Source organism: Bubalus kerabau, chromosome 21 (genome assembly GCF_029407905.1).
Source record: "Bubalus kerabau isolate K-KA32 ecotype Philippines breed swamp buffalo chromosome 21, PCC_UOA_SB_1v2, whole genome shotgun sequence".
NCBI classification, from domain to species: Eukaryota; Metazoa; Chordata; class Mammalia; order Artiodactyla; family Bovidae; genus Bubalus; species Bubalus kerabau.
The window spans coordinates 65,144,152-65,167,691 of NC_073644.1; the positions used below are offsets into that span (position 1 = coordinate 65,144,152).

The 23,540-nt window shown below is 43.9% G+C and overlaps 1 protein-coding gene across 1 annotated transcript; it reads left to right on the forward strand.

Annotated features, from left to right (window-relative positions):
* Positions 1–2,625: 2,625 nt before the first annotated feature.
* SERPINB11 (serpin family B member 11) lies at positions 2,626–12,701 on the forward strand. Its single transcript, XM_055559196.1, is given in 7 exon segments — positions 2,626–2,793; positions 4,159–4,218; positions 5,771–5,914; positions 7,584–7,696; positions 8,960–9,107; positions 9,748–9,900; positions 11,994–12,701. Coding segments are annotated over 7 exon segments (1,191 nt in total). The 3' UTR covers positions 12,399–12,701.
* The last annotated feature ends 10,839 nt before the right edge of the window (positions 12,702–23,540 follow it).

Sequence of the window (23,540 nt, forward strand, 5' to 3'; positions counted from 1 at the left end):
GCATTGCAGAGTCAGGCACGACTGAAGTGACTTAGCACACACGCATGCATGCTTGCACCTCACAGAGTTAAACCTTTCTTTGGTGTATGATGAACAAGCTTAAGGTCTATTCTCAGTAACTTTTGAGCCACAGTACAATGCTATCCACCATTGCCACCATGCTGTACATTAGATCTTATTCTTAGAAGCAAAAGTTTTTACCAGTTAGGGATTCCCTGGTGGCTCAGATGGTAAAGAATCTGCCTGCAATACAGGAGATGTGGGTTTGATCCCTGGATAGGGAAGATGCCCTGGAGAAGAAAATGGCAACTCACTCCAGTATTGTTGCCTGGAGAATCCCGTGGATGGAGGAGCTAGTCCTTGGGGTTGCAAAGAGTCGGACACGACTGAGCGACTTACACCTTCAGGTTTTTTTTTCACTGATGTGGGATACAGAAGCCTCAGTTGGCTTAAACCAATCACAGCTTATTCTTGAGAAGTGGGAAGCCTTTTCTGAAGGACATTCTACATGAAAACTGCACCTTGAAATCCATCTCTCAGCACAGAATAGGGGAACAGAAGGGAAGGATCGAACAGCAGGCAATTAACATTTTTTAAAAATGTGCTATGTGGGGAGAATTTGAAGGTGTCCAAAAGAGGGGAGACATGCTTGCTGGAGTGATTGTGGGTGAGAGTTTCATTGGTGGCTGTTAGAGCAGCTTGGAAAAGGGAGGGCAGGAGACCCCTGAGAAGAGAATCGAAGTCAGGAGACCGAGAGCAAGAGCTTCCAAAGCCGACGTGAGCTCCGAGCAGGCAGCCTGGAGCCCTGACTCCGTGAGCCCTCGGGCTCCCTCCGATCTCTCCTCAGTGGAGTGTGCAAGGCCTCCGGGCCATTCCTGCTGTTCTCCGGCCCTACCAGCCACCACCTTTGGCTTCCTTTGTTGCAAATTTCTCTTTCAGGATTTTGAGTCCCTGCTCGTATTTTGCCTTCTGTCAGTAATGATCTTCCTTTATATGTATACCTGGGTGACTTGTTTCATTCTTCAAGGGGGAGTAGGACATCATGTCCTCCAGGAAGTCTTCCTGTGACTCTTGGGTTAGTTCTGTCCCCCTTGAGCTTCCTCAGTATTCTGTGTACATCTGTGTATCATAGATATTTAGTGAATTTGTCAGGACTGGTGCTGGAATAAAGCATAAAAAGCAAACTCCTTGCTTTAATGGAGATTGTACTCTAGCGAGAAGGTCAGGCAATAGATATATATATATATATAGTACATATATGTGTTTTATTTATATAAACAAACATAAACATTGCTTATATTTACATAAAGTCATGTATATATAATGCATAAAACACACACATTTATAATATATGTGGTAAATATATTAAAACATGCAATACAAGGCTGAGACGGGAGTGCTTCCCTGGTGACTCAGTGGTAAAGAATCTGCCTGCAATGCAGGACATGCTGGTTAGATCCTTGGTTTGGGAAGATCCCCTGGAGAAGAAAATGGCAACCCACTCCAGTATTGCTGCCTGGAGAACCCCATGGACAGAAGAGCCTGGCGGGCTGCAGTTCATGGAGTTGCAAAAAGTCAGATGTGACTGAGCAACTAAACTAGAGCAATATGGAAGGCAAAGATTTGCATCCCGATGTGTTACTGTGTCCAGAGGTTGAGAATGTGAGAAAAATCCTTAAAAAGAGACTGAGGTGGCCTCAAGGGCGTGGCTGGAGGAGCTGGTGATGGGGCAAGAGAGAAGGATGGCCAGGAAGTTAAAGGAAGGAAGTGTTTGCTGGCAGTGGAGGGCCCTAGAAAGTGAGACGTTCCTGAGGGCAGGAATGATGCTCGATTGTTTCTGCACCTGGAGGTGTTCAGCAGATGTTTGTGGGTCCAGTAAATACATTCTTCCTTCCTGATGTGCCACTGTCCTTAGAGAACACTCATTTCCAGCATCTTTTCCTTCCTCTCAATTTTTCCTCCTCCTTTCCTCCATTTTTCCTGATGTCATGCGGGGCTGAGGGCTTTGGCCACCTTCAGATGGCATGACCTATTTGCTAGGATCCCCTTACTTTTGTGGAGGAGACAAGAAATAAGGTTCACCAAGGAGATGAACTGTGCAGAGAACATCATCCGAGTTTGCCCCACTGTCTCTCAGCTTGCTTGTGCAGGGTGACAGGATGGAGACTGTGAAGACGGGAGCTGGCTGGGAAGGATCTAAGGATCTCTTTTGGCTGGGCTGTGTAGCTCAAGGACTTTGTACAAATTCCAGATGAGGAGAGTCCCTAAAGTGTGGAAAATAAGAGCCAAGGGATCCAGTTTCTTCTGTGCTTTTGCTCCAGAAAAATTAGCCGTCACTTTTAAATGTACACAGACGATAGCGAGAGAGCTTTGAAGTACTGGTTGAAGAGAACAGTAAATCTTCTCTTCATGAGAATAAAGAACTACTGTGAAGGCCCTCCCCCACCCTAGCGTTTATTAGCTCCTCAGAGAGTGTGACAGCAGGCTGTAACTCCTCATGAAGCAGTGGGCTCAGACGCTTCCGTTCACGGAAGGTCATAACTGAATGCTCGATATTATCTTTGCCTCCAGGTAAGTCTGAGATATTTTTTTTCCCTTCCATTCTCAGGTAGGGCTTTGCTGAAAATGGATTCCCTCAGCACAGCAAACATTGAATTTTGTCTGGATGTGTTCAAGGAGCTGAACTATAACCACGCAGGAGACAATGTCTTCTTCTCCCCACTGAGTCTTCTTTATGCTCTTAGTGTGATGCTCCTGGGAGCCAGAGGGAACAGCGCAGAGCAGATGGAGAAGGTACTGGGCACAGCAGGAGCCCCAGGTGGCCTGGGGTCTTCCTCAGAATGACTTACACTCTATACCCAGAAAACACTGCCATCCTGTGAAAGAACCACACGTGGGCAAAGCATGTTTCTTATGACTGATAGCTTAGATACGCTACGCGTTACAATGCAAATAGCACAATGCAGCCACGCGCGGTCTCTTCCTTGCCATCAGCGCTTTCACACGTAAATGACCGAAACTTACTTTCATAGTTTATCTTTACAGTGGTTTAAACATGCTAGAGAACACATATATGGTGTGATTCTTGCCCTCTACAGTTTTAATTTACAATAAAATGAGTCTCTATCAGAAACTAACACAGTGTTGTAGAATAATTATATTTCAAATGAAAAAATAATGGAGTTTAAAAAAATGACCAAATTCAGTAAAAAAAAAAATGACTGTTTAAAAGTTATCCAGTTTTTCACAGTGCTCATTTATGCATTTGAAGTTCATACCAGCCCTGTGTGTTAGGGGTAGGAATTGTTATCCCCATTTTACAGATGGGAAACAGACTAACCTGAGACGAAGGAAGAACGGGTGGCATAGGCTGATATGCAGTGGTTTCCCACCATACATACGCATACATACATTCACACATGTGTATACATATGTATGTATATACGTATACATACATTCACACATGTGTATACATATGTATGTATATACGGCTTCCCAGGTGGCACCAATGGTAAAGATTGCCTGCCGAGCAGGAGATGCAAGAGGTGCAGGCTCAGTCCCTGGGAGAGAAGATCCCCTGGAGGAGGAAATGGCACCCCACTCCAGTATTCTTGCCTGGAAAATTCCATGGACAGAGGAGCATTTTTTTTTTTTTTTTGCTGTGAAAAGTCTAGAAGGATATCACTTAACAACTCCCAGGGTATTTGCACATCTTATTATTGCTTGTCCTTTATTCCATATTTGATGCACTTTTAGGATTTTCTTGCATTTAAATAAATAATTTAGCGGGAAACCATGAGGCGTTTGCACAGCCCCGGAGGAGCTGTCAGTGCCTGCCTGGCGACAGTGGCGGAGGGGCTAAAGAGTCTGTGAGCGGAGCTCAGGGCCTGGCGCCAGACAGGCAATGCGGGTCAGGGCCAAGTGGATTAACCTCATGAACTCAATTTCCCTAACAGAAAATGAGGATAATAGTATCTACTTTAAAAGTTGTCGGGAGGATTAAGTAAGATATGCAAAGGCTTAGTTCAGGATTTGGATGTAACATCATTAAACATTAGTTCTTACTAGGTCTTTATCTCAAGTGGAAAACCTTGTAGCTGTCAGTCTCTGTAGACTGTGTGTTCCTTTTGATGCCAGTCTATCTCATTTGTTTTCTAGGTGCTTCACTTTAATCATATTGTAGAACCATCAGGACCAGAGTTCAAGGCCTTAGCTAAGGTATGATAATATCTCTGCTGAGCTGTCAAATGCTCTTTGATAAAGAGCACCAAGAAATAATATAGTCCAGGCATTGAGTGGCAGAGCACTTTATTGATTCATAAGCACGTGAGTGATGAATCCTCGGTTTCCTCCTTTAATCCTCCTGAGGGTGACTGGCCAATAGGATTAATGCAATGGTAGTAACAACCACAGTAAAGCCCCCCAGATTTTATCATCTGATTTTTGTCATCCTCATTCAGCTTTCTGTTCTCTTATGAACTGTGCCCCATGGTGAGTCTGCCAGGCTCTTCTATGTAGGGTCAGGTCTTCAGTCCAATGAGGGGACTGAGAAAGAACCTGATGCTTTACCTTTTAATTCTATAGCAGGAAAACAGGGCCTGATGTCATCCAACCCACGTGCTCCAGGACTGCGGTCTCTGTTCTTTCTAATAAAAGGATGCCTTTTGACCTCAAAACTAGATAGAACTGTCACATGGAAACATATGTATGCTTGATTGTGATTGAGGAAAGACATACATGCCTAGAGCCACAGAGTACTTGCTTCATGGAACCCTTATTGTTAGGAGATTGGAGCCCATAGTTTAGGAACGTTCACTTTGGGCAATAGAGGCATAAACCCTGCTGCTGCTGCTGCTGCTAAGTCGCTTCAGTCGTGTCCGACTCTGTGCGACCCCGTAGACGGCAGCCCACCAGGCTCCCCCATCCCTACAGTTCCCATGAACTCAGATGCATCAAATTGAAGAGGAGGAGACGGGAGAGGGGAGGAGGGGGTGAGATGTATGGAGAGAGTAACATGGAAACTTACATGACCATATGCAAAATAGATAGCCAACGGGAATTTGCTGTATGTCCCAGGGAACTCAAACAGGGACTCTGCACCAACCTCGAGGGTGGGACGGGGAGGGAAGCAGAGCGAGGTTCAGGAGGGAGGGGATATATGTGTACCTGTGGCGGATTCATGCTGAGGTCTGACAGAAAACAGCAAAAGTCAGCAAAGCAACTATCCTTCAATTAAAAAAGAAACAAAACAAAACAAAACATGTGCTTAAGTGAATTGCTTCTGTGATGGACAGATGGGTGTGTCAGGTCAGTTCAATAAAGAGCTCAGTATTTGATTAAATGATCATATAGAAAATGGAGACATTAAAAGGAGCATGATAGATAGAGAAGGAAAATGATTCTTTAGGCACAAAGGCAACAGTCACATTTGGATCATCGCTCTGAAAATCCCCACTAGGATCTCTTCATTAAAATGTCTGGTTTTGGGTTAAACCATGAGAGCTGACAAGTCCTTGTGTGTTTGTGGTAGTTTACAATTCTGCACACGGTCTGTAGCCAAAGTCCCAGAGTGCTGAGATTATTGTGGGAGAGGAAACCTGGAGAAGGAGAAGGCTTTCAGCTTCCAGCTCTTGCTTTGTTCGTATTCACTGCCCTTCTATTCAGAGGCAAACGCCCTGCTGTCTGGTTGTTGCTTTCACATTATTTTTACTCTCTAATGGCAAGAAATCAAGCAATTTAATACTCCATTCTTTATTTACTGGTGCTTCAGTGCAACCAAGCTGGAAGGATTCACTCAGACTTAGGAGTCCTTTTCTCCCAGATCAATCGGCCGGACTCTACCTACACCCTCAGCATCGCCAGCAGACCCTACGGGACAAGGCGCTGATTCCTTGAGGCAAGGCCCTTTGGAACAGTTGCCAACAGCCTTCTTGGCATCCTCTGAATTTCACATTATAAACTAAAATGAAGGATAAGAAGTGTCACATGATATTCATCTTCATGAGATTACATTTGAGCGGAAATAGAGTCTCAGTGAAATGGTTTTTACCAAACTCCTATTTAAGGTTGTGAAATGTCACATAACTTCCTGCAAATCACCCGTGTTGCCCAAGAGTAAGGTCGTGGATGAAACACAAAACAAATTTGGTAATAATTATCCCTTATGAGCCAGAAAGAAAACAAAACATATTTCTCATCTCTCCTTCAAAGGTCCTTAATGGCAGAATATTGAGAGTTAATGGAAAGTACACTGGGCTGGGAGCCAAGAGAGCTGTTCCCATTGAGGCATGACTTTGGACAAATATCTTTCACCTGTAAAATGAGAGGATTAGACTACGTTCTTTCTAGTTCCCAAATTCTAACACTAATGATGCCATTTTCCAATGGCAGTAACATATACAGTTTTACTGAGTGTTTCTTATGTGCCAGCCATTCTACTCAATCTCATATATTCCTTACACAGCCCTGTAAGATGTAACCATAAAATTGTTACCAGCTCTACAATCATGAAGCAGATTCTATAAAGGCCATAGACATAAAGTGACACAGCCTAGATTTGGCCTCTATCTAAACTCATCTTCTTGTATATTAAATACTACATTATCCTGCAATGATTGAGGTGAAATCCTAGATTCAGTGACACAGCTTTGGTTTGACCAGTGTGACTTAGATGTCAATCAACCCTGAATATTCACTGGAAGGACTGAAGCTGAAGCTCCAATACTTTGGCCACCTGATGAGAAGAGCTGACTCATTGGAAAAGACCCTGATGCTGGGAAAGATTGAAGGCAGGAGGGGAAGACAGAGGATGAGATTGTTGGATGGCATCACTGACTCAATGGACATGAGTTTGGGTAAACTCGGGGAGATGGTGAAGGACAGGGAAGCCTGCTGTGCTGCAGTCCATGGGGGTCACAAAGAGTTGGACATGACTGAGCAACTGGGCAATGACAACTTAAATGTCAGCTGGGTGAAGTGAAATGCAGCCTTGAATTTCTAATGTTCTTCCCTAGCCTGGTGGTGCAGGCTACGTCTTATACTCAACAAGCTTTGGATTGTCAGAGTTTTTGCAACTTAGTGTGGCCCATCTTGGTATCATAGATATTTCAGAGGTATTTCCTTCTATAGCCCTAGAAGCGTAAAGAGAATGTTTATGGACAGGACCTGAAGTAAGGGGATTAACAACTGTGGGCCCCTCTCTCATTCTTTTGTCTCCCTCAAATTGTCACCATCTGGGTGTAATTGTAAATAGATGTTGACTTGAGACAAGGATGATTACATCTGACATGAGAAGCTGACTTGAGAAGCTCCCCATTAGTTTCATTAGGTTGTCTCGGTCTGTGTCAGAAGATACGGATATCCCAGGATTCTGTCTGGAGAAATTCCCACCGCATGGGCTGTGAGCAGTCACGTAAGCATGTTCCAGCCACAGCTGGATGCAGCTCAGGGCAAGAACTGGGTCTAGGGCCAGATTTTACTCTCAGTTAAGCTTTCCCTGGATTCAGGCACAAAAGAATCCAGTTAAGCAGTAACTTTCCTTGCACTATTTTTTTGGTGTTATGCAACTATCCTTTCTTTTACAGCAATACTTACACTGTTCTGAGAAATTGTATCAAGCCAGGCTGCAAACTGTTGATTTTGAACGGTCTGCAGAAGAAACAAGGAAAACCATCAATGCTTGGGTTGAAAGTAAAACTGCTGATGAGGATAAGTCAACCACATGTCTCCAAACTTTATTCGAGCTGTGTTGATAAACTTGCTGAGTTAACGTTAAGGAAGAAGCTAGATGCGCTTGTTTAGATTAGTGTTCTGGCCTCAGTTTAGGGCTCTGTGCCTAGAATAATGCCTGGCACATAAAAGTTTTGTAAAAATTTTGAGCGTAGATTGATTAGTGTTGTCTGTCATTACAGATCCACATGCTGTGTATTTGTTTAGACTGTTATCGTTATTTTGTCATTAATTTGTGTATTTATTTATCCATTCATTTGTGTATATATATATATACACATATGTATATATATAATCAAATGATGTTCATCATTGTTATTACATGCTAGGTATTATGTTTGGCCCAAAAGTTCAATAAAAATGAAAGCTCTCATCAAGCTTAGAGTCTGATATTTCATATACTCCTGTTTCATATTGTATGATAGATTATATTCCAAAAAAATGATATAAATTGCAACACTCCAAAATGCTCCAAGAAGGCTTGGTGTTCCATCTTGATCAATATATTTACAGTAAGAAATTCTTGGTATAGTTTTATAAATCCTGATTTTTCAGATACATTTTTATTTCAAATGTTGGTTAGCATACTGAAAGGACCGGTGTGTCTTTGGAATATGTAACATATTTGCAATTGGTGAGGTACTGGTAACTATAAAGCCTGATAGATATGAAAAGTAAGCCACAGGAGATGATTCCCTGGTGGCTCAGATGGTAAAGAATCTGCCTGCAATGCAGGGGACTCAAGTTTGATCCCTGGGTCAGAAAGATCCCCTGGGGAAGGAAATGGCAACCCACTCCGTATTCTTGCCTGAAAAATCCTGTGGACAGAGGAGCCTGGCGGGCTGCAGTGCAGAGGTCACAAAGATTGGGGCGCGACTGAGCGACTGACACACCATGGGAGATGATTGTAGAATTTTTTAAAAAGCAGTTATGTATAAGAAAGCATGGGATATGACTAGTTTAAAGACAGGTTGATTCATACCTAACATACTTGGTATTCCTTGAATGCCAGCTTCTGATTAGATGTAACAAAGCATTCAATATTCTTTGAAATAAACTTCATTTCACAAGAACATGCTTTATGGCCACAGATGAGGGAATTCTTCTGGGATCTCAAATCTATAATTAGCCTTAACAAAGGCCCCAAATTTCTTGTAACTCTTCAACTCTCTACTATCAATAAGTTCAAATCCAAGTATATTATTTATTCTTTTTTTTTGTTGTTGTTGTTACAAGGAAAAGTCACTAACCTCTTTGGAAAAGGCACGATTGAGCCCTCCTGTGTCATGGTCTTGGTGAATGCCATATATTTCAAAGGACAATGGCAGAATAAATTTCAGGAATGAGAAACATTTAAAACCCCTTTTCAGTTAAGAAAGGTAAGTATTTTATTTTCAGGTGGATGATCAATTTCGGAGAATGCCATATCCATTAAAGACAATTTAGAAAGTTTCAGTGAAAATACTGGTTCTAGGCTTTGTGTTTCCATGAATTTTGTTTCTGTTGCTCCCATGAAGTGATGGTAACCTTTCTCAATGGGGTGATCAGGAACAGAAGAAAGTTCGTCCTTTTCTTACTGTTCTTCTGGGGGTCTACATTCTTCCCAGACATGCTTTTTCTATTAAATAGTTTCTCTAGAAACACAGCAAAGTTAGTTGTACTATTTTTCTCCCAGAAAGTCTCGAATCAGATCCAAAAAAAGGAGATGACCCTATAATCTCATTTTCCCACATAAATCACTTTATCTAGAGACCTTGCCTTTGTTTTGGGGAAACATATATGTTATCATTTTTATTAGTAAGTATATTATCTGAACACAAACATTTTAAAATTAAAAAAACTTATAACCTTTGCAAAGCAGTGTCATACAGGCTGTATTCTGTCATTTCTGTTTTACCCATGCCTTTCTGGCACTAATGCAGTTACCCTTGTTATTCTGAAAGGAAAATCAGTATGTGTACCTGTACACACACGCATGTAACTGTACCATCGAATTACAGCTTTTTGTTTTAAATATAGGGTAAACGTGTGACTGTGGAGCTGATGCACCGGACGGGGAGTTTAAACTGGCTCGTCGAGGAGACACAGGTGCAGGTCTTGCAGCTGCCCTATGTCAACAGCACACTCGGTACGATCATTCTGCTTCCAGTGGGCACGGCTGACGTAGGCCAGGTGAGAATGCTAATGTGCAGTGAAGACGCGGGTGTGTGGGCACACGCACACGATGTGTGTTTAATGCTAATGTACAGTGAAGACGCGGGTGTGTGCGCGCACGCACACGATGTGTGTTTAATGCTAATGTGCAGTGAAGACGCGGGTGTGTGCGCACACGCACACGATGTGTGTTTAATGCTAATGTGCAGTGAAGACGCGGGTGTGTGCGCGCACGCACACGATGTGTGTTTAATGCTAATGTGCAGTGAAGACGCGGGTGTGTGCGCGCACGCACACGATGTGTGTTTCGTGACCATAGTGTTGCCTGTCACTGATTCTATCAGGTTCAGCAGTTCTGCCAGGTGCTGTGAGAGCAAAGGGCGGACATCCAGAAGTCCCTGACTTCAGGATGATGTATTTAGGGAGAACAATCTATTCTTCCTTTTAAAAAAGGGCATCTGGAGGCAGAAGTGCCTGAGGTACCAGTTCACACACACACACAGATGCACACACACACACACGCACACACTGGTCATTGGACGTTTGGGAAACCCCTTGCTATAGCGGGCTTCCCTTGTGGCTCAGACAGTAAAGAATCTGCCTGCAGTGTGGGAGACCTGGGTTTGATCCCTAGGTTGGGAAAGTAGGGAAGTCTTCTGGACATCCCTGGGCTGGGATGTGTGCTCTGGAGCTCTAGGAAGAGCAGCACAGTCTGGGCTGTAAGAACACGTGTGGCAGAGGTGTGGTCACTGCAGGGGGAGCTCAGTTCTCTGGAGGTCTGTGGGCTTCAGTGAAAGATACCTGGAGGCATAGAGCACTTGGAAGCAGTTTAGAAGTGGTCTTTTTTACCTTTGGGCTGTGCCCTGAAGTATGTGGGGTTTTATTCTCCAACTAGGATCAGACCCGTGCCCCCTGAATTGAAAGGGTGGAGTTTTAAGCACTGGACTGCCAGGGACATCCCAGAAGTGGTTTTTATTAAATTGGGATTCATGTATTTAATTGTTCATTTATTCATTCATACACCAAACATTGAGTGTCCACAGCATGCTGAAACTGCTATGTCCTGGAAACACAGACGAATCTGTGGTTACAACACAGAGTTGAATGTGTAGGGAGAGCTGTGACAGACCCTGCAGAAAAGGAAGAACAGAGTCCAGATGTGAGGGAGGAAGTCAGGAAGGCACCCTAGTTGAGCAATCTCGATGCCAGCCTCACTGGATAAGTAGGAGATGAAGAGGAACAAAGGCAGCGCCTGTTGCTCCAGCCAGAGAAAGGGACACATGCCAACGCCTTGGAAGTATGAGGCAGCGAGGGGGGTCTGACATGAAGTCGTGGTGACGTGGATCAGGGCAGAGAAGCACAGAGGGAAAAGAGGCTTAAGAATTAAACCACCTTCATTTTATGTCTGATTTTATACTGTCAGGATGGGGGAAAATGTGACAAAAAAGTTTTCAACTCTTGTAATAGATTGATGGGGTTTGACATACTGGTTTGGAGCTGCAGGGAGGTCTGAACAGAGAGTTTCAAATGACCAAGGGTAGAATTTGAAGGGTTTCAGAAACTCTTGAAACTGGATGTAGGGTGAGAGGTCTGAGTTTTGAGACTGCTTGGGGGGAAATCGAAGCATAGACCCAGGAACTGAATTGCTGGGTGAAGGCAGAGGACATCCTGGGTTCAGAAGCTTCTGGCACAATGAGGGCAGGACATGGGATTAGAGCGGCAAAATCAGCTCATAAAGGAGACGTGACTCATGTTTCAGATGTGCGTGCCCAGAAGACATGGTTGAATTCCTCCAGGAAATGGGGCACAAGGACTTCACGGCAATAGAGGGAGTTTAAGAGATGCCTCCCTGCTGAGGAAATGAGGCAAAAGGGTGTAGGATACACATTGACAAGTTTAATTATGAAGTATCAGTGAGAAGTAGACAGGAGAAGAGGGGAGGTGTGGCCGCACATGAGGTTTTTGTTTTATTCAGACAGGACTTGAGTACATTTTAAAGGTAGAGAAGAAATTGATGTTGAATTGTTGACGCCAATCAGAAAGCAAATAGCATTGAACATTCAGGGCGTGTGTTCAGCTCCTGTGGGCTCCACCCGTGTTTTGTCTCTTAGGTAGAAAAGCAGCTGAACTCGAAGACCTTTCAGGAATGGACCAGCCCGCCCAACATGGTGGAGAGGGACGTGGAAGTGCATCTCCCGAAATTCAAACTGGAGATCAAGTACGAGCTCAATTCCCTGTTAGAGTCCCTCGGGATGACAGACATCTTCAGTCAGGTCAAAGCAGATCTCTCTGGAATATCACCAGTCAAGGGCCTCTTTGTATCAAAGGTCATCCACAAGTCCTACGTGGAGGTCAACGAGGAGGGCACGGAGGCAGCTGCGGCCACTGGCGACGTCCTGGTAGTAAAAAGACTTCCCATCCGAGCTCAGTTCGTGGCGAACCACCCCTTCCTGTTCTTCATCAAGCACTTTCACACCAACACAATTCTCTTCTGTGGCAAGCTGGCCTCTCCCTGAGCAGAGTGGGTGGAGCAAGGCTCAGGGTCACAGGGGAGGGCACTGAGCAACCGCGACTAAACGTGGGTCACACCTCACCCTCCCCCGTGCCTCAGTTTGCGCCTCTGAAAAATGGGGCTGGGACATCTGGCTTATCTCATGAGTTGGTGAAGCCTCAGATGATGGTCATCATGGAAAAAGCTACAGCTACACACAAGCCTCTGTCTCTCATCTTTGGGGCCTCGTTTAAGTGCTGTCTGGGTGATATGATCCAGTCAGTGGGAAATAGTTTAGAAGATTAGATTTTCTTGACTTGTTTGTATCAGTGAGCTCTTGGTTAAGTGGCCACTTTACCTTTGGAAGACCAATGTAAAGGCTTCAACTTTGGCTGGATCTTAAAATCTGTTATTTTCCTTGTATATGTAAATATAACATCATGAATTCTGTATTGACTATAATAAATACATGAAATGCCTTAAATTCTTGGAGGATTTTTAGTACTCTGCAGCAACTCAATACATATGAGAAAAGACTGGATAAGTAGAAGTCTGATTCAGTGCACATTTTAGTAGAATCTTTGGCTAAATCTTTTTAGGCTCTAAATTGAATCAGATTTTTCTTTCTCTCCCTCCCTCCCTCCCTCCATCCTTCTCTCTCTTTCTCAATAGTGTTTAGTTGTTTAGTCACTAAGTTGTGTCCAACTCTTTTGCTACTCATGGACCATAGCCCTCCAGGCTCCTCTGCCCATGGGATTTTCCAGGCAAGAATACTGGAGTGGGTATTTCCTTCTCCAGGAAAGGTATTGCCATTTCCTTCTCTAGGGGTTCTTCTCAACCCAGGGATAGAACCGGTATCTTATGCATTGGCAGGTGGATTCTTTACTGCTAAGCCACCAGGAAGCCCTCAATATTCACAATAATGCAATGAGAAAAATTCACAACAGAAAAAAACAGACATCAATCACAATATTTTATTAGAAAAATTTCTTAAGGACTTCCCTAGTGGTCCAGTGGTTATGATTCAGAGCTTCCACTGCAGGGGGCATGGGGTTTGATCCCTGGTCAGGAAATTAAGACCCCACATGCTATTCAGTTCAGTTCAGTCAGTTCAGTAGCTCAGTCGTGTCCGACTCTTTCCGACCCCATGAATCGCAGCACGCCAGGCCTCCCTGTCCATCACCAACTCCCGGAGTTCATGCAGACTCATGTCCATTGAGTCAGTGATGCCATCCAGCCATCTCATCCTCTGTTGTCCCCTTCTCCTCCTGCCCCCAATCCCTCCCAGCATCAGAGTCTTTTCCAATGAGTCAACTCTTTGCATGAGGTGGCCAAAGTACTGGAGTTTCACCTTTAGCATCATTCCTTCCAAAGAAATCCTAGGGCTGATCTCCAGAATGGACTGGTTGGATCTCCTTGCAGTCCAAGGGACTCTCAAGAGTCTTCTCCAACACCACAGTTCAAAGGCATCAATTCTTTGGCACTCAGCTTTCTTCACAGTCCAACTCTCACATCCTTTTTTAAAAAAGAAATCCTCCTTAATTTCTATTTATGATAACATAAAGTGATGATCAGATAATAGTGTCCATAATACATTCACTGCCTTCTCAGTGTCATCCTGACGAATGCTTCCTTCCAGAACTCTCTCAGAGGGCTGAACACAAGAGTCCCTCAAATCCCCCTTCTCTTACACTGTCTTAGAACAGTCAGTTCCAAGACCATCATTGATTCCCTCTGCAGTGATGGGCCACCATCTTACTATTGCCAGTGGTGGCGGACAAGGATGGGTTTTCAACTTCCCTAATGATGCTAAGTTAAATAAGCAGGGTGACAATATACAGCCTTGACGTACTCCTTTTCCTATTTGGAAACAGTCTGTTGTTCCATGTCCAGTTCTAACTGTTGCTTCCTGACCTGCATAAAAATTTCTCAAGAGGCAGATCAGGTGGTCTGTTCTTCCCATCTCTTTCAGAATTTTCCACAGTTTATTGTGATCCACACAGTCAAAGGCTTTGGCATAGTCAATAAAGCAGAAATAGATGTTTTTCTGGAACTCTCTTGCTTTTTCCATGATCCACACAAGCTGGAATCAAGATTGCTGGGAGAAATATCAATAACCTCAGGTATGCAGATGACACCACCCTTATGGCAGAAAGTGAAGAGGAACTAAAAAGCCTCTTGATGAAGGTGAAAGTGGAGAGTGAAAAAATTGACTTAAAGCTCAACATTCAGAAAACGAAGATCATGGCATCCGGTCCCATTACTTCATGGGAAATAGATGGAGAAACAGGGGAAACACTGTCAGACTTTATTTTTGGGGGCTCCAAAATTACTGCAGTTGGTGACTGCAGCCATGAGATTAAAAGACGCTTACTCCTTCGAAGGAAAGTTATGACCAACCTAGATAGCATATTCGAAAGCAGAGACATTACTTTGCCAACAAAGGTTCGTCTGGTCAAGGCTATGGTTTTTCCTGTGGTCATGTACGGATGTGAGAGTTGGACTGTGAAGAAGGCTGAGCGCCGAAGAATTGATGCTTTTGAACTGTGGTGTTGGAGAAGACTCTTGAGAGTCCCTTGGCCTGCAGGGAGATCCAACCAGTCCGTTCTAAAGATCAGTCCTGGGTGTTCTTTGGAAGGAATGATGCTAAAGCTGAAACTCCAGTCCTTTGGCCACCTCATGTGAAGAGTTGACTCAATGGAAAAGACTCTGATGCTGGGAGGGATTGGGGGCAGGAGGAGAAGGGGATGACAGAGGATGAGATGGCTGGATGGCATCACTGACTCGATGGACGTGAGTCTGAGTGAACTCCGGGAGTTGGTGATGGACAGGGAGGCCTGGCGTGCTGCGATTCATGGGGTCGCAAAGATTCGGACACGACTGAGCGACTGATCTGATCTGATCTGATCTGAACGATGCTAAAGCTGAAACTCCAGTACTATGGCCACCTGATGCAAAGAGTTGACTCACTGGAAAAGACTCTGATGCTGGGAGGGATTGGGGGCAGGAGGAAAAGGGGATGACAGAGGATGAGGTGGCTGGATGGCATCACCGACTTGATGGACGTGAGTCTGAGTGAACTCCGGGAGTTGGTGATGGACAGGGAGGCCTGGCGTGCTGTGATTCATGGGGTGGCAAGGAGTCCGACACAACTGAGCCACTGAACTGAACTGAACTGAACTGAATTGGGACCCTGAAGGGTGCATGTGCTCAGTCATGTCTGACTCTTTCTGACACCCTATACAGTAGCCACCATGCTCCTCTGTCCATGGGATTTTTAGACAAGAATACTGGAGTGGATTGACAGTTCCTTCTCCAGGGAACTTCCAGACCCAGGGATTGAACCTGGTTTCCTGTGCTGCCGGCAATCTCCTGAATTATAGGGGGATTCTTTAGTGACTGAGCCACCAGGGAAGCCCTTATTCTTTAATAATAAAATATAAAGTAGCAAGCAAGCAATGATTTCCAGAGAGTATAAAACTGAAGAACACCTCCTTAAAATACCATGTGACATTGCCCCATGGCACTGAGTGGCTGCACATGCTCTTCTAACGATCCTTTACCAAGTGCATCTGTCACACGGCACAAAGCCAGGAAACCACCTTGGCCTAAGTCGTGGATATCCCAGCATCTGTCATGCGGCACAAAGCCAGGAAGCCACCTTGGCCTAGCTCACGGATAACCCAACAAGTTCAACTGCAGAACTATGAGAACCATGGCGCAACTATGATGGGTGTGAAAAAATGAGTTGTTTCTTGGCATCTACTTTTCACCTTAAACATCTAGGAAAGACAACAGAGGCAGTCTGTCTGGTGGATGCTGGGTCCTTCTCCACAGACCCCGGTGTGTGCTGTACAGGAGCTCAGCGGAGCTGTGGGACCAGGCATGGGGCTGGGGGGTGACCGTGGCCGACAAGCTGTAGGACCTCCCTCCCTGACAGAGGCTCAGAGTGAGTGTCCAGTCACAGCTTCCATTCCAGAACCTCAGAGTCCCCCGAAGGGGTGGGAATTGAGCTGATGGTCACCATTACAGAGAGGGCTGCAAGAGCACCAATGGGCCCTGGGCAGAGACACAGGACTTGGAGAGACAGTGACTAAACCAGCCTCTGGGCACGGAGGAGGGGGTCACGCTCCTGAGCGTTTGCTGTGCGAAGCCAGGAGCTCCTCGGGCACCCAGTGCTGGGTATGGAGAACATAGCTGTTTTCACTCTCTCACAGAGCTATTTTTTTTTAAACTTGAGTATAGTTGCTTTATAATGTTGTGTTCGTTTCTGCTGCACAGCAAAGTGAATCAGCCATTGTTGTTTTTCAGTCACCAGCTCGTGTCCACCTCTTTGTGACCCTATGGACTGCAGCTCACCAGGCCTCCCTGTCCATCACCAACTCCCAGAGCTTGTTCAAACTCATGTCTATTGAGTCGGTGATGCCATCCAACCATTTCATCCTCTGTCATCCCCTTCTCCTCCCGCCTTCAATCTTTCCCAGCATCAAGCTACATATACATATATCCCCTCTTCCTTGGATTTCTTTCCCATTTAGGTCACTACAGAGCAGTGAGTAGAGTTCCCTGAGCTATTCTGTAGGTTCTCATTAGTTACCTATTCCTGTCTTGTATCAATAATGTATTTGTGTCAACCCCAGTCTCCTCTCCACCCCACCCCTCTTCCCTCCTGTGGTGTCCACAGGTTTGTTCTCTCTGATTGTGTCTCTATTTCTGCTTTGCAAATAAATTTATCTACACCATTTTTCTAGATTCCAAATATATGCATTGATACATGATATTTTCAAAGAGTTAATGTTATACGTCAATTATATCCCAGTAAAAGATGGGCAAGGGACTTAAATATGCATTTCCCCAAAGAAGGCATGCACGTGGCCAACGGGTATGCAAACAGGTGTGCAGCAGTGCTGATTGCCAGGGACACGCAGATCAAAATCACAGTGTCACCTCACACCTGTTAGAATGGCCGCCATCAAAAAGAGACAAAAGTTCAAGAGGCAAAAGTTTAAATAAAAGGGAGCTCTTGGTCACCATGGGTGGGAAGTTGATTGACCCATTATTGACAATAGTAGAGAAGTTCTTCAAAAACATTGAAAGTAGAACTACCATATGATCCAGCAATCCCACTTCTGGTTATACATCCAAAGGAAATGAAATTGATATCGGCACTCCTGTGTTCATTGCAGCATCTATTACAACAGCCAAGACACGGAAGCAACCTGTGTCCACCACTTCAAGCTATGAAACCATTCTGTGTGATACCGAACTGGAGGACACGTCATTATACACTTGGCCAAGTGTAGAGGATGCGAAATACAGAGAGAACACGAGGTAAGCTATGGAATTTAGTTAATGATAATGTAGTTAAGTAATCAAATTAATTACTAATGATAACTAAAATAATGCAGGCTTATGATTTGTAACCCGTGTGTTGCTAATGGCGGGTTAGCAGCTGAGGACACTGGGGGGAGGGAGGAGAGCATGTGAAAGCTCTGTGTCCTCTCTGCTCAATTTTTCCGAAAATCTGAAACGATTCCAAAACACTACTATTAATCAAAATCTAAAGACTATGAGTTTAAAAATAAAGGAAGTGGGGAACAAAGTAGGAAGGGGTATATCCTTTACCTGGGTTTCAAAAAACCCAGAAAGTCTCTACATTTTCGTCAGGTGTTCTCTGATGGTATTTTGTTTTCATTTCTCTTGTCTTTATTCCTTCTGATACTTGGAAGTTCTTCTGAGTTTATCAATGGTCTTTTGTTCCCCCTCTTGTTGCAAGAACACTGAGCCTCCAGACTGGTGTTTGGGACACATGACTCAGACCAAACCGCTGCTTGCCTAATGCATTCACATCCACACCTCTCAGCCCTGGGAAGCCTGGCACCCACCACACGCTGTAAAAAGCATCACACTGGGTTCCCAGTCACAGTGCATCAGTGGTCAACGTGTACAGGCATCGCTGCTCAGGGTGTCTCCTCCAGGTTAAATTGCTGCAAATTTAAAAGGCAAAGTGAGAGAGAAACAAAACAAAACAGAATAGTATTTCAGTCAGTGGTGAGTGAGAGATTTGTTTGTGTATTTACAATAAATCCAGTTTTTCCTCTTTACCTTTGACTTGTCACTTTTTTTCTCAGAAAATTTCAAGAGCTGAATGGAATGGCAGAAACAAAGTCTTCTTACTGGAGAAATGCCCCGTCCGAGTCCCGTGTTTGAGGACTCGGTCTCCTTCTCCACATGCTGTCCCTTGTGGAGCCTGGGTGATGGGACGGCCTTGGTCCTGGTTTGGTTGGCTCCATCCTGGCTCACTTCTGCTGTCCTCGTGCTCGGGTTTCAATGGTAAGTTATGTGATTTCCCTACCTTAACACTACGGTAAGTCCCCTACATAAGAACAAGTTCCATTCCCAGAGCACAATTGTAAGTCCAACAAAGTTAGCTTAGGTATCCAACTAACACAATTGGCTATATATGGCTGCTTTTATGCTTGCTTCTGGACATCCTGAGCTTGAAATAAAGCTCCTGTACCACTGTACTCTATATAGAGGGTATGCTTGTGCTGAGTTGCTCAGTTGTGTTCGTCTTTATGACCCTATAGACTGTAGCCCACCAGGCTCCCCCGTCCCTGGGATTCTCCAGGCAGGACACTGGAGTGGGTTGCCATTTCCTTCTCCAATGCATGAAAGTGAAAAGTGAAAGGGAAGTTGCTCAGTCGTGTCCGACTCTTCGCGACCCTATGAACTGCAGCCCACCAGGCTCCTCCGTCCATGGGGCTTTCCAGGCAAGAGTACTGGAGTGGGGTGCCATTGCCTTCTACACAGATCCTCCTATAATGCTTTAATCCCTAAACATTTCAAAAGAACAGGCAGGAACCTCGAGGCTGTAGATATATTGCTGCAGTTCCCCATCTCACCACTAGATGGAAGGCTTTGTCGCAGGAGAGGGGAGCCTGCCACAGATTTTAATTTTGTGAATCTTGAATCCTGCTGGTAAAACAGTTTATGAGTTATTTCAACCAGCATTATAAATATTTATTATATGTTGACTTATTAATTTTTTCAGTTTGTATTTAATAGTTCTACTTTTCCTCTTCATTTGCTCAGATCAGATCAGATCAGTCGCTCAGTCGTGTCTGACTCTTTGCGACCCCATGAATCGCAGCACGCCAGGCCTCCCTGCCCATCACCAACTCCCAGAGTTCACTCAGACTCACGTCCATCGAGTCAGTGATGCCATCCAGCCATCTCATCCTCTGTCGTCCCCTTCTCCTGCCCTCAATCCCTCCCAGCATCAGAGTCTTTTCCAATGAGTCAACTCTTCGCATGAGGTGGCCAAAGTACTGGAGTTTCGGCTTCAGCATCATTCCCTCCAAAGAAATCCCAGGGCTGATCTCCTTTAGAATGGAATGGTTGGATCTCCTTGTAGTCCAAGGGACTCTCAAGAGTCTTCTCCAACACCACAGTTCAAAAGCATCAGTTCTTCGGTGCTCAGCCTTCTTCACAGTCCAACTCTCACATCCATACATGACCACAGGAAAAACCATAGCCTTGACTAGACTGACCTTTGTTGGCAAAGTAATGCCTCTGCTTTTGAATATGCTATCTAGGTTGGTCATAACTTTCCTTCCAAGAAGTAAGCATCTTTTAATCTCATGGTTGCAGTTACCATCTGCAGTAATTTTGGAGCCCCCAAAAATAAAGTCTGACAGTGTTTCCACTGTTTCCCCATCTATTTCCCATGAAGTAATGGGACCGGATGCCATGATCTTCGTTTTCTGAATGTTGAGCTTTAAGCCAACTTTTTCACTCTCCACTTTCACCTTCATCAAGAGGCTTTTTAGTTCCTCTTCACTTTCTGCCATAAGGGTGGTGTCATCTGCATATCTGAGGTTATTGATATTTCTCCCTGCAATCTTGATTCCAGCTTGTGCTTCTTCCAGTCCAGCGTTTCTCATGATGTACTCTGCATATAAGTTAAATAAACAGGGTGACAATATACAGCCTTGACGAGCTCCTTTTCCTATTTGGAACCAGTCTGTTGTTCCATGTCCAGTTCTAACTGTTGCTTCCTGACCTACATACAGATTTCTCAAGAGGCAGGTCAGACGTCATTAAAATTATGGATACCTAGTAGATCCAGAACACTTACTGAAAAGACATTCTCCTGCCTGGACCTTCACCTAATGATGCCGTTGTTTTCAAGCAGGACCAAGTTGGTTGATCTACTTCTGGCTTCTCTGTTCTGTCCTGACGGCTTCCCTGGTGGCTCAGTTGGTAAAAACTCTGCCTACAATGCAGGAGACCATGCACAGCACAGGAGACCTGGGCTCAATCCCTGGGTCGGGAAGATCCCCTGGAGAAGGGAATGGCAACCACTCCAGCATTCTTGCCTGGGAAATCCCATGGACACAGGAGCCTGGAGGGCTACAGCCCATGGGGTCGGGAAAGAGTTGGTCGTGACTGGGCGACTGAGGCACCGCCGCTGTTCTGTTCTGCCAGTCTACTCGCATATCCTTGCACTTCTCTTGAGTACTGTGGCTTTGCAGTTTACGTTTGCTGTGCCAGTCAAAACCCAGCATTTTTGTGTGTATGTCTTTGTAAATCAATAGGCTGATTCTAAAATTTGTATAAAAATAAAGAGGGTCAACTTTTTTTTTTTAATACTTCAAGATTTTCTTCTTGGCCCTCTTTATTTTTATATAAACTTTAGGATCGACCTGTTGATTTACAAAGACATACACATAAAAATGCTGGGCTTTGATTGGCATAGCAAAAAAAAACAATGAAAAATTTGGGGTGAATTGATATATTTGTAGTATGTAGAGTTTTCCAGTCCATATGCATGATAAATCCTGCTGTTTAAATTGTCTTTCATTTCTCTCAATTATGTTCTTTAAAATTCTATGAGACGGTCTTGCGCATACTTTGATTTTTGAATCCCTTTTATAAATGTCATCAACATTTAAAATGTGCTAATTCAGCAATGCAAATGTCTGAGCGGCAAATGAGATTCACTCTCATGGACAGGTCCTGGTAAGAACTCATTTCTGTGTGTCATTTCTCGTTTGACCTATTTGTTCTGCTTTTTTCCTCTGATGGTGGTTGTGTTTTGAAGCCTTGAACCTGATGCAGGATCTCTGTGGCCAGGCATTTAACCTGTTTTGGCTAGGGAAACACTGTGTTATTCACCAGTTAATAACAGGGCCACCTTGGGAATTCATTCTTCCAAAAATTTGCCAATGATGTATTTCTATGTATAACTTCTAGTAACCCCTTGCTGTCAAGACCATGTTTTTGTCAGGCAGCTACTCGCTCCAAAGACGTGTCTTGTTATCTCAGCAAGTCCCCTCCTTGCGGGCTGAATTTCTAGGTCGCACTGTTACTCTGTCCTTGAATTCCGCCAGTCTGCAGCAACCAAAGAGAACCTATGTGAAGCCATTCCTGGCCGGGCGTGCTGCCTATCTGCCTGCCACTTTTATCCTCTGCTTTCCTGTTCAGGTTGGGAGGGCGGCAGGATCTCCATCACTTTTTCCCTCAAGCTCACTACTCTCTGTGATGGCTGTTTGTACGTAAACTCTGGCTGTCTTAACATTTCCAGTACTTATATAACTCACTTCCTTACCATTGTGATGGAGTTTTTCTCATTAAATTTTTAAAGTGTCATTTCTATTAACATTATATTGGGGAGAGATGAGAGGGTAAGAATTAAATTTGTGTCTTCAAATCTCATCTTTTCACACAGCTTTGAAATGGTTTTACTAGTCATTACATTAGGATATAATGAACTATATCTTCAAAAACTTGTCCGGTTACTCCTGATGTTGAAATCCTTAACGGAGGGACAAACTCTTTTCTTTGCAATTAGAGGGATGACTAAGGAAAGTTTCTCTGGAAAAGTGATGCTGAGAAACAGATTCAGATTAAGGAATAATGACAAATATCACTACTTGCTTTATGAAAGAACATCTTTTGTTAGTGGTCAGGGGATCAAAACAGAAGAGGTGTTTAGTGGGCATGCTGGGCATTTGAATGCGAGGGCATGAGGGAAAGGGTATATGTTTCATTATTTCCCAAGTCTAGCCTTGGCAATGATCCTGATTTTTCAGTGTCTGTAGTGTGTATGTGTAGTAGGGAGATTAAGGGAATGTCATTTCTATAAGAGATGTTATTGTTTCAGTGCTAAGTCTTGTCCAACTCTTTGCGACCCCATGAACTGTAGCCTGCCAGGCTCCTCTGTCCATGAGATTTCCCAGGCAAGAATATTGGAGTGGGTTGCCATTTCCCTCTCCAAGGCATCTTCAGACCCAGGGATCGAACCTTCAACTCCAGCATTGGCAGGCGATTCTTTACAACTGTGCCATCTGCCAGAAGGCTATGACTGTGTTTAATAACAAAGATAAAGTGACAATAACTTTGTGAGGTAGCTAGGATTTTCATTTTCTATATAGATGATAGTACAATATGAAAACGAAACATTTTTTTCCCCAAAAGATAATTCGGGTAATGCCTAGGTATTTATGAATTATGTTTACAGTCTGGCCAACAAAAAATACTATTTGAACCACAATGAATTAAGTTCTTATTTATCACATGCTTACCGAGTGTCTTATAGTGTGTTGAATACAAAGGGAATTTTAAAACAGTGTGGAAAAGATCTTATAGGAGTGACTTAGTAGTGACCATATAATATTCCATGTAATAAAAGGAAAATTCATAAAATATATAATAAAAGGATATTATGAAGAAAGAAAAAAATCAATACGGGTTCATGATATATGGAAGGTGTTGGAACTGGTGGGACTTGAGATGGACCTTGAATAATTATACAGAGATAGAAAAATACAATCGGTGGAGTTCTCACACATCCTGAATTTCCAGGATTGTTCCAGTCTATTATTATAATAATAACTACATTTGTTAAATACCTACTATATTTTAAGTACTTTACGTATATGTTACGTATAATCCTCTCAACCATAAATTTATTGAAATTATCCCCATTTTCTCCAAATGAACAAATCAAGACATAAAGATTCTAAGTAGCTTGCAGAAAGTCACACGGGTACAAGGAGAGGAACTGGAACTTTCGTCTACACCACACCCTCTGTATTTTGCCACCTAAAGTGCACCTCCCTAAAAAAAAAAAAAAAAAAAAAAAAATATAGTGCACCTCCCT